At 35.7% G+C, this 12,350-nt stretch overlaps 1 protein-coding gene across 1 annotated transcript in view; it reads left to right on the forward strand.

The window, feature by feature from the left end:
• Positions 1-12,350, forward strand: part of IKZF2 (IKAROS family zinc finger 2) — a 191,090-nt gene that overhangs the window by 172,315 nt on the left and 6,425 nt on the right. The window contains exons 6-7 of the mRNA XM_036756220.1: positions 3,512-3,649; positions 10,999-11,142. Of these exons, the coding sequence (XP_036612115.1) occupies positions 3,512-3,649; positions 10,999-11,142 (282 nt within the window). The remainder of the gene's footprint in view (positions 1-3,511; positions 3,650-10,998; positions 11,143-12,350) is intronic.

The following is a 12,350-nucleotide window of genomic DNA, read 5'->3' on the forward strand; positions in this document are numbered from 1 at the left end:
CTATTACTTGACTTAGAGACAGTAAAAACACATATAGAATGGTTTAAATCTTATCTCAGGTGCTTCCCACATATTACCTTGGGACAAGTCACTTGGTCTCTATTTCCCATTTAATTAAAATGAAAATATTGTCTTTACATTAAAAGTTTAGTTTTTTATAATTGACTTGAATATTTCTAATTTAGTATAGCTTAGTCAGTCACAGTTATTCTTCGAACAATATTGCCATTACTGCATACATTGCTCTCTTGGTTCTACTGATTGCACTTTTCAGTATTTCATGCAAAGCTTTCCCTGTTTTTCTAAAATCATCTTGCTCATCATTTCTTACAGCACAGTAGTATTCCATCATAATCATATACCACAACTTGTTTAGCCATTCCCCAATTGATGGGCATCCCCTCAATTTCCACTTCATTGCTTGCTACCGCAAAGAGAGCTGCTATAATATTTTAGAATATATAGGTTCTTTTCCTTTTTCCCTGGATCACCTTGGGAAGCATACCTCAGAGTGGTATTGCTAGGTCAAAGGGTATACAAAATTTTATAACTCTTTGGGCATAAATCATGATTACTCTCCAAAATGGTTGCATCAGTTCCACCAACAGTGTATGAGTGTCCCAATTTTTCCACATCCCCTACAACATTTGTCATTTTCCTTCTCGTTATTTTAGCTAGTCATATAGTTTTAGACTCATAAACCACCATTAGTTGCATTATAGCATAAAGATAAATAAAAAACCTGGGATATAGAAACTTTTACTACAGATAGTTCTAAGAAGGTTAAAAAATTATTTCATTCTCAATTATATCTTTATAGATTGTTAGGATAGTCATTTTAGAAATTTTCTTAAATTCTCCTTTTGGCTTATAAACATTTCTATCATTTTTCTCTACTTTTCATTTCTTTAAAAATCTTTTCCCTCTATTTATACAAAAGTGGAACTGATTTGGCAGATTGTGATCTGGTTCCAGTCCAAATGGAGTAACTACTCATTTATTTACAGGTTACAATATATAAACTGACAAAAAAACAAAACAAAACCTGTTTATCCGTTCGGAAATTTGAAAGTTGCTCAGAGTCTGTGATGCCTTAATTTTTTCAGGCAGCACTATGTTCCCCCCACATTGGTTATTTACAGAAAAATCCTTGAATATCCAATAATTTTAATCTCTCAGAAAAAAGAAAGAAAACCTGTAAACTTCAATAGAGATTTTTAAGCATCCCATCTCGGCCTTGAACAGAAGAAAATAGTTCTGTTTAAAGAAATATTATTAATTACAATTAGGATCAGTGTAGTCGGAAAAATTTTGTTATAGCAATGTTGTCATGTGCTTTTTAGGTGACTCGAGTGGTAATTTTTTGAATTAGCTTAGTATTACGGATTATTTTACGTACAGAAAGCATGTAGAAAGCTCACCAGACTCAAGACTGGGAAGGCCATTCTAAAATTTTGTCACTAATTGGGGGGGATAAATATTTTTATAGTGTACTTTAAAAGTATTATGTCATTTGATCCTCATAACAACCCTGCAAGATAGTTGTTTTTATTATCCCCGTTTATAGTTGAAGAATCTGAAACAAACACAGGTTAAGTGACTTGCCCAGGGTCACACAACTATTAAGTTCCTGAGGCTGGATTTGAACTCTGGTCTTACTGCTTCCATGCCCAGAGTTCTATCCACTGTACCACGTAGCTGCCTCAGAGATTGTTTCTAACCTTGTGGTAATGGAGACTGCTTTTTCCAAGTCTCAGTTTCTTTAACTGTAAAATAGGGGTATATACACTATTACCTGTCCTATAGGGTTCTTAGGAGGATAATGCCTTATAAACTTTTAAGTGTTACATAAATGTGAATTAGGAGGCCGTTAATTTCATCCTGGTGGAGGTTCCTGAACCTTATCTAGCTATTTTGTAGACAACTCCTGTTGGTTCTGGTGAAGACTGGATGAGATGTGGATAGACTGCATATTGTGAGCACTCTGGAAATTTTTGTTAATTGGGCCAGTGTAAATCCATATCCACTCATAGGGAAATAACTCAAGTGCCTTACTTATTGGCAGTGAAGCAATATTAACAACATCTTTATTCATATATGAAGAATAGTATCAATACAGAGATACATTATCATGAAATATAGTTATAATGTCCTGAATACTTTGAATTGAAATATCATTAGATATTATGTATTTGTTGTATAGCATTCACAGTTTAGAATGATCCCTACTTTCAGGGTCTTTGCATTCTAAGACTATCAGCATCTTTAAAAAAGATTAATTACGCTTCATGTAGCATTTGTGAAAAATATTTATGACTATGTTTATTGTGAAACAATTTTAGTATGCACTGTGACTTTTTAAATATCCCCTATAGCATGATTTTCATGCAGATATCAATACCAGTCTCTTTGTGTTAAAATTATGTTCTTCCTGTAATTTTCATACATATTTAGCAGTTAAAGATTAAAATGATAAAGTAACACCTGCAAAACCTAGAAAAGAATGAACTATATTTTAATCTTCACCATGCATGGATAAAGTTTGTAGCACCATGACAAAAACAACATAAAATTATTTGCATATATGATTGAAATTTTACTCAGCATTTTAAATGAGGGATCATTTGGCACATGTAATGTGAGTTATTTTTCTAGTAGTTGTGGGTAGTAAGTTTTCCTGGATCATTTATAGTCCCTTAGTTTCACCTTACAAGTAATTTACTATTGCTATTAGGAATGTAATTTTAGTCCAGGTTGGAGGTATGTTTCTCTGAGCAAAGATGATTCCCTCTTGGAATTGAACTCGTATTCTTGTCCTGATTGTCTGTTGCTGTTTGTCCTTCATTCTTGAAGACAACTAGGACATCAGGAAGGTGATATCATGACTTGTAAGTGAATTAGATTTAAGTGAGGGAGAGCTGTGCAAAGTATGGTTCTTTGATTACATATAATTTGGTTTCCTTCAGTCCTCTAGCATTTTCTTAGAATCCATTACAAATACATGAGCTAAAACTATAATGAAACACAGAGTGAGATTTTAATAGGAAAACAAAATATCACTGGAGTTTAAGTATCATTGGAGTTTAGAGGAGGGAAAGGTCATTTTCAGATGCTCCTGATCTGTCTTTGCATTGACTCAAATCACAGTAAGAAAGACTAATGAGAACCATAGATCAGGTTACCAGTGGGAACGAAGTGCAAATATTTTGAAGAAAGTGTGTCTGATTGGCCTATCATGGCATGGGATTTAGTCAAAACATGAACTTGATTCAGGATTTCCCCATCACCATAGGTATCATCAGCTTTATATACTGTCATCTTTTCTCTCTTGGTATTTGTGGGGAATGACACTATATTTTTGCCAGTGTGGGAGGCCAGCCCTGAATGGTGAAGGCATTTGGGTCTAAATAATACTTCTAAGTGCTTTTCTGGGCTATGATAAATGTAGGCACTGGTTTTGCTTTGGAGGAGGCTTGTGGTGTACTAATGCTTAACTCTCTTCACTTTACAGTGGGTAAACCTCACAAGTGCAACTACTGTGGACGGAGCTACAAACAGCGCAGTTCACTGGAGGAACACAAGGAACGTTGCCACAATTATCTTCAGAATGTCAGTATGGAGGCTTCTGGGCAGGTCATGAGTCACCATGGTGGGTGGAAATGACATTCAGGACTTTTTGTTGGTTCCTCTACCACCACTTTTGTTGTTCTGTTTTTCTCATTTAACTTATTTCCCTAAAGATTCAAATAACCCCTATGTCTATTAACATTATAATCCTCTTAGAGTATCATGTTCTAAAGGGAAAATTTCCCCATCATATATTAGGAGTCTTTGTATTCTTTACCAAAGAGTACCTTTGTGTTTTTGTGATTTTTTTCAAAAAGTGGGATCGATAAGCAAAATGATTTAGCATGCTTTTGACTTTGAGATCTATGATGGCACCTTGGGATTGCCATATGAGACTAAAAAGATGGTCATACCTTTTTTTTGTTGGCTGAACCCTAGCCTTTAGAAATAGTGCCAAACAGGTCTTAGATTTTTCAGAAGAATGAACTGGTTTAAAATAAGGTTTATTTATGCGTGTTTTTTACTATCTTAAGTAGTCTGGTAATCAAAGATACCACAAATAAATTTCACAACTTAGCTAAGTAATTTCTGAATTATTGTTTTTTTGTAGAAAAAATGTTCAGATTGTTTAATCTGTTTATTTTATGGGAATCAATCCACACTGTACCCCAAACTAGGCACACTTATATGAAATTAAAGACCACAATATCTAAAACAAAATGGTGGTTTGTTTCTTTGTTTGCCAATAATGAAGAAAGATACTTGGTAGACTTTTAGGAAAATTTGCCTTATAAGTGAAAAGTAACTTCACATGTTTAGATTTGGAGATTTTTGTCATCTTTTTCTACACATTGGCTACCAAAAATTGCTACTGTCTTTAAATGGAAAAAATCAGTATTTTTATCTTTTAAATTCTTACATTATATTTTTGTATTTTTTGCCTTTGTTTATTTGGGATGGAATAGAAGACTTCTTATTTTTTAATGACATTTGTGGAAATCGGCTGTAAAATTTGATTTGTCACAGTCACGTTCCTCTTGGATTTTCTTTTGTCCTGCTTTAGAGAAAGTTCTGAAATTTGAGAAGTGTCTTGCCTTTGGTAAAGCACAATGTAGAACTATGAGATGATGCTGTATATAGAGTTATTTACATGTGAGATAACATATGTAAAGTGCTTCACAAACCTTAAAGCACAATATAAATGCTACTTATTATTAGTTATTATTATTTGTATTGAGCAACCAGTGATAAGCTATTGGCATAGAGGTATGTTTGCCTATCTTAAATGACTAAGGATTATTTATTTATATGATCAGAAGAGACCTACTGGGCTTTATTCTTCCCTAACTCCTAAATCTGTAGTAGTAAGCTAAATATTGTGAAATAGTGTTAGTTTAAACTGCTAGGGTAGCACTTATACAAAGTAATGTGCTGATTACTTAGAAAGAATTAATGCCACCTATCCTACTACCTATGACTGCACTGGAGAGAATTTGGTATTTTGTTTTGGAAAACCAGATGGTTCTTGGACTGCATATAATTTGGTTTCCTTTAGTCCTCTAGCATTTCCTTAGAATCCATTACAAATACCAGTTATCCCTAGAGGAACAGATGTTAGGAGATTCTTGGAATATTTTATTGCTTTCTTTGACCTTAGGAGAATCTGAAGTCAGGAGTTATGTTATTATAACAGGCTTGGGAATACTTGGAAAAACACAGTTTTGCTCAAAAATTGTTGCTTGCGTATATATTTACTGTCACATTCTCATCCCCTAATAGGACTATTATGTATACATTTAATCACCGACTCACTCCCCCCAGTCCTCCCATCCCCCACCCCAGTTCACCTCCACTGTGTTCTTCTCTCTGCCTATTTTATCATCCACACTTGCACATAGGAAATGCTAAGTCACTGTTTGTTGAATTTGGATTTGTTTTAGGAAATTCAGGGAGATATAGAGTATAGCTCTGGATTTGAAGTCAGATGACCTGGATTTGAACCTTGTCTCAAACTATGAGCAAATTGTTAAACTTCTCTGAGCCTAGGGAAACCTTAAAGTATTCTTTAAGTTATTATTTAGAAGGTTGCCGGAGAAGTTCCATTGTGTGTCCTAGTGACGTTCATAGGCAAGTAGTATTGAAGACAGTTGGAGGATGAAAAGGGGAAGGGGGAAGCAGCCTTTCTGGCTACTTGGCTCTTCTCTATTTCACGCCTCCAACCCCCACCCTGGAATATTTTTCTTTATATGTGAAGCTCTCACTAGAAAGGTTGAAAGTCGATTAGGTAGGAGATAAGAACTTGAGCTAGGGACTGAACTGTGAAATGAAGAGCATTTTTTGTTTTGATTTTATTTCCTTTTTTTAAATGTGAAGGCAAAGTATATCAGACATGTGTGAGACTCATCACAGATAATTCTAGTTTATCCACAATTTCTCAATGGGAAAACTTTTTTTAAAAGGTTTTTGTTGATTATTCCCTGGCTCTGCATAATTAGGTTATCCGTAGATTATTTACTATTTCTTCTACAGAGATTCATAGAATATCAAAGCTGTAAGTGAGAGAGCAGATAACAATTTGAGTGGTTCTCACACTTTTCCACAGTGGCAAAACAGTTGGCCACAACAACATAGAAAGACCATCTACTAAGACACTGATGGAATCTTAGATCTTTTGAGGTAGTTTAAGTATCAGAAAGAAAATCCACCAATATAGGTGGCCATTGAAAGAAATTAACTCATTCTAAAAATTTCCTAAATGTAAATGATAAAACAATGCTTTTAGCGTTCTGTTTATCTCACACTTAACTGCATTTGAATTCTACATTTTGTTCATCTTCAATTTATAGACCTATTTTCTGTCTAGCTGCTCTACCTGTCCTATCTAGCATGCTTTAAGGATACTTTTTCCCACCATCAGTTGATGCTTACATAGGGAGCACAAACTCTTTTCAATATTTGCCAAAGCAGAAGATAATCATTAAGGTAAATTGACCTATTAACAAAAGCTTTTCTTTTGGGTATAATTCTGTTTATTTCCCTATCCTAGCCTTTACATTGTTCCAAGGTATCACTGCTTAGTTGTAAACAATTAATTTATTTATCAGCTAACCCAAAAGCACATTTTTCTGCTATAGCTCCTCTTATCACATACTAGAGACATTATGACAAGTTTGCATTTTTTCCTTTTGAATTTTTCAATTTCATCATTCGTTCAAAAATATATCAATACCTACTATGTGTCAGGTACTGTTTTTAGAAAATTAAATTTACAAAAATTAAATAGTCTCTGCTCTCAAAAGAGTTTACATACTATTTGGGGAGATAACAGGTACATATGTTAGTATAAACAGAATTAATATATGCCAAATAAATAGAAAAGAAATAGAAGGTGGTTAAATAAAATATAGTCTGAGGATGTAGGTCACTAATACTTGGCAGGATCAAGAAAGGTATCATTGGTGCTTATGCTGAATCTTGAAGGAATTTAGGGATTCTGTGATAGGAAGGAGAGAGTCCATCCCAGATATGAGGAATTAATGGTCTAATGAAACGGCAAAAAGAAGAGAGAGAGAGTAAAAATATGAGAAAGAAACCTAGTTTTTCAGGACCATAGATTGTAAAAGAGGATTTTTGATAAGGCTAGGAAGATAGGTTGAGGCCAGGTTGTGAAGAGCTTTAAAAGCTAAACAGAGAAATCCTATTTTTACCTTCACAGCAGTAGAGAGACATTAGAGTTTATTGAGAAAGGGAGTGACAGAAGTGCATTAAAGAAATCACTTTGGCAGCTCTGTGGAAGATGGAATGGAGTGGGGGGACAAGGGGAGACCAATGAGGAAGCAATAGTCCCAGAGATATGTGAAGAGATCCTGAACTAAGGTAGTATCTGTGTGAGTACAAAGAATTGGGTACAAAAGATATTGTGCAGGTAAAATTGGGAATATTTGGCAACTGTTTTGATCATGTGGGATAAGGGAGAATGAAGAGTCAATGAGGACCCCAAATTTTTCAGTTGTAGAGGGGAGCGCATGATAGTTTCTGTTTTCTACATGTTGAGTTTGTGATGTCAGCAGTCCATCCAGTTTGTAATATTCTGGAGGTAGTTGACGATGTGAGATTAGGAAGAAACTTGGGCTGAATATATAGATCTGTGAATCCTCTCCGTAGGCATCATAATTAAATCTATTCAAACTGCTGATGTCACCAAGAAAGAGTATAGGGTCAGAAGAGAAGAGGGTCCAATGTAGAGCTTTGGGATATACCCACAGGTCGGGGTATAATGTGGATGATGGTCTTAAAAAAGAAAGAAGCAAAAGCAGTGTCCTCAAACCCATAGAGGAAAAATATCTCAGAAGATAAAATGGTCAGTAACAACAGCAATGAGAACAAAAGCCCTGTGTAAATATCTAACTTAACCATTAAGACAACCCTGTGTGACAGGTGTTATCAATATCTCCGATTTAAAGACCTCAGGCTCACACAGTAAGTATCTGAAGCAGGATTTGAACTCAGATTATGCTGATTCCAGTTGTATCACTGTACTGTATATACTACACTAAATTGCCTGGGTCTTAAAAAATGTACAGAGATTGAGACTAATAGGGACTAGTTAGGCTAACAAATCTGGCAGTTAAGAAATCAAGCATCTAGCTTTCCAGTTAAACCCTTCAGATAAAATTAAATATAGATAGATGGATGGATGGATAGATAGATAAAATGGATTGGTGATTCATACTTATTTCTAATGTGATATTTTAAAGAAACGAAATTCGGGATAAACATTTGTGTGTTTTAAGTTTGTATTTGAAATCCTTAGGGATAAACATTGCCCAATACGTAATGAAAGAAGGTCATGACATAAGCCTTTCTTTTCATGTATTCTCAATGTTCTCATAGTAATAACAGGAAAGAGAGAGCATGGCATAATAGAGAAATAAAGACCTAGCCTAAGAGTCAAACCTTACCTCTCATCTCTGCGAGGTATATGACCATGTGTAAGTCACTCAGACTCATTACCATAGGTGGTAAGTTACAGAGTTGTAGATCTCCATTGCGGGAAAAGTTTCTGCAATGGGAATTTTCCACACTGATGAAATCACTGGTCCAGACCTAGTTCTTTACCACTACCACCACTTACCCAAAACCAAAATAATACAGAAGAAGGGTTTATTTTGTGAAACATTCTTTTCAGAAGTGAAATTGAAACCCTTGCCTATTTATTCTATATGTTTGAAAAATAGGTAACAAGCAAGTTTCTTTATAAGAATAGCAGAATTCTTGAGGTGTCTTTAGATGTGAATTTGTATTTCATGAAATGTGTGTGTCCTTGAACATTCTGATGAGGCATGTCAAATTCCCTGAAAAAGAGAAAAAGAAACCTAATAAGCTAAGTTGAAGAATTTATACTGGTCTTTCTTAATGGTGCACGTAATGACTTGATCAACAAGTTATCAGTCATGGGGAGTTTGTGGATATGATGTAGAAGCGGGATTAAAGTTAAAATAATGAGCAGGGTTTGGAGGGAAAGTTGAACTGTGCTGCAGTTTGTGTTCAGTTCATGAGTTTCATTGAAGCTCAGCTGAGTTTAAACTTAGTCAGATGAATAAGGTGCGTGCAGTCCTGTCCCCCACCCCACCCCACCCCCAGTTTCATTTTGAGTATTGGGCTTGTATAGATACAAAAACCTCAGGGCAAGATTTGTAGCAAAACTGTCCATTTTTATAATTCAGTTCATAGCCAATTAACTTCATCAACTTGGGACAAGCCTCAAAAATTTGCTACTTTTTAGAAAAATAATGAACTTGGGTTGCTTTTCTCCTCCATCTCAGGACCTCATTAGAAACAGAAGTTTATAGGAAAAATTGGTTCACAAACTGCATTGCATTTAGGAAGTAGCCTGCTAAGTGTTGCTTTGTTTCTAATTTCTTCCTGACTTTTTTTTTTGTTCAATTTAATGTCTACTTTGCAAATTCCCTTGTCTTTCAAGGCCTTCTATAAAGTGCATAGTAGCAACAAATGTTCTTTAACCCATCTAATCAGAGTACATACTAGTTTAGTCAGACTCAGATAAAACAACTCTGGATTTCCTTGAACCTGCCCCACATTTAAAAGTCTTTTCCCAACTCCACTTTTGATTTTGGCAAATTTAGTAATCTGCATTAGCTATTAAATAGGTCACCTGCATTGTGCAGTGAATTTTCTCAACTTTCGTCTCTTGCTCTCCTGCTTTCCCACTCCATTTTTGCGGGTGCCAGCTGGATTCCCTTGCAAGTGAGAAGCCATTGTGTTTCTCAGTGGGAGCATCCTGTACAAATGAAAGCAGTGGAGTAAATCATTTTACAGTGCAGGCTGAATCCTGAGGCACAACGCGCATAGTTTTCCAAATAGGACTGGCAGAAGTGGAAGCGGAAAGCCTGGGGTGGGGAGTGGGGGGGGGACCGACTAGATTGTTAGACTCTTTTTTGTGAACACGAGCTGTGAAGAAGTTGATCTGAACTGCTCCAAACGTTCATCTTCTCCTTCAGTTAAGGTTCTCTGACAGTGCTGACAGTCAAAAGCAATGCTTTTATAGATGCTTTGTTTGCATGATGTTGTGCCAACAAACATCTGCCTGCTTGAGATCGGGGTACTAGACCACAGTGGTTGTGGAAGAATCGTCTTAGCTCCAGAAGAAATGAGATGAAGGGGAATCAGCAGGGAATGTTGACTACAGGAATTAGAAAAGTAGTTCAGTAAAACCATGCTACATTTTGAAACATCATTTTAGACTGTTGAAGAGTTTTCTTTTCTGTAAGTCACCATAATAAAGCTGCTGTGGTTTATTTAGTATAGCAACATGTAGAGTTGGAGCTTTTTCATGAAGACTGCTTTTCTAGAGGCATTCAAATCACTGAGAGCAGGGCAAAGGCCCTAGAAGCTCACGTGCTGGAATAGTGAACTTCTCTTTCCATTAGGAAACACCTGAAAGGTAATATTACACATGTATTGTGATGCTGTTGTGTATCACTGCAAAGATTGATCAGTTGATAGAAACTGTTTTTAAAATTAAACCACAAAACTTTGAAAATAGTGCAGTGTCTTAAAGTACTATTAATTTTAATCAGTAAAGCAGTATTAATTTTAATCGATGTTTTAAAAAAATATTTTCAGAGGAATAAGATGAGGAACAAGATGAATGTATTTGCCACCAAGAGAGGTAACAATTTATATCATCCATCCAAATGAGCTAAATAAAAATTGCCTTCTGTATATGTTGGAACATGGAAACCAAATGCATGTATTAGTATACCTTAATGAACATTGTTGATGTCTTGCTACTTGTTTGGGGGACTCTTTCAGCAAAGACTTCTTTCCAGGCATTTTTCCCACTTCTCTTTATTCTCTTTTTTATTTAATAGAAAGATTTATCTGATGTAATTTTTTGGTTTTGTGTAGTACCTCCTATGGAAGATTGTAAGGAACAAGAGCCTGTGATGGACAACAATATTTCTCTGGTGCCTTTTGAGAGACCTGCTGTCATAGAGAAGCTGACAGGGAACATGGGAAAACGTAAAAGCTCCACCCCACAGAAGTTTGTGGGTAAGCGTGACAAATACTTTTTGCAGTAGTAATTTTTAGCAATGATAAATTAATCTTAATGTGCAAGTAAAACTATCGTTTTTTCAGTTTTAAGTAAATTCAAATCCATTAAAGAAATAACTTTTCAACAAAAGGAGAAATATGAGTTGTATGAAGTAACGAAAAGTAGGACTAAAATAATAAATTTGTCTCAAGTAACATGACATTTGAGTAGTAACCTAGCATAATAAGATTCTAAGTAGTATATGTAAAAAACTTAAAGGAAGAAACCAAATAGTTTCTGAACCTGTACAAGGGAACTGCATGTTTTTTGAAATCCTGGTTTCAACCCTTATGCTTTATAGAGATCTTGTTTTGTAATATTTTACATTAAATGGAGAACAAATACAGGATCTGGTCTTCAAACTTGGAGAAGACTGGGTCTGAAATCTAAAGTGCTAACATATGTACAAGATATATCATACATCTACATGTCATCCATAGAAACATTGTTTTATAATTAAATACCTTTTACACACACAGATGATTATCAGAAAATCTTTTGACTTATATATGCACTAATGTTGAATCTCATAGTAAGGCGTATTCCTAATTCCCATCACAACAGCTTTTCACTGTTTATATTAGTGCATAAGAAGGAGAAAAATAGTCTGCACCTATCCTTTTTTTGTCTGCCAAATTCCTTCACCTTTTTCCAAATCTGCAGAGTCCTTCCTTTTTACACATTGGAGACTCCAGTTTATTACATTATAAAAAAATCCAAAAGGGAGTGGGAGGATATTGACTAAGACCATTATAAAAGGGCTGTAGAGCGGGTGACCCCCCAGCCCCACCACCTCAGGCTTCCCCCAATCCTTCCAGAGCAGCCCAAGCACTTTGGTGAATGAGCTCCCCCTGGCTCTGTACCAGGGCCAGCTGCACTTTCTGGGGCGGGGTGTCCCCAAAGTCAGGTGTCCCGGGCTGCCGCCGCTGGGCGTCCTGGAGGCCGGAGGAAAAAGGCAGATGGGCGATTTTACTTGAAAACAGAGTTCCATCCTGTCTCTATATTTATAAAGCGAAAAAGAGCCTGAGCAAAGCACCCCACAGCCCAGACGTGTGAAACTGAAACGAGATGTTTGTTTTCTTTTTTTTTTTTTAATGTTTCTTTGACTTTTTTTTTTTTGTAACAAAAACTAAAATTGAGAATCGAAGCTCTGTTCTTCAGGCTG

The sequence above is a fragment of the Trichosurus vulpecula genome, chromosome 4 (assembly GCF_011100635.1).
Source record: "Trichosurus vulpecula isolate mTriVul1 chromosome 4, mTriVul1.pri, whole genome shotgun sequence".
Taxonomy (NCBI): Eukaryota; Metazoa; Chordata; class Mammalia; order Diprotodontia; family Phalangeridae; genus Trichosurus; species Trichosurus vulpecula.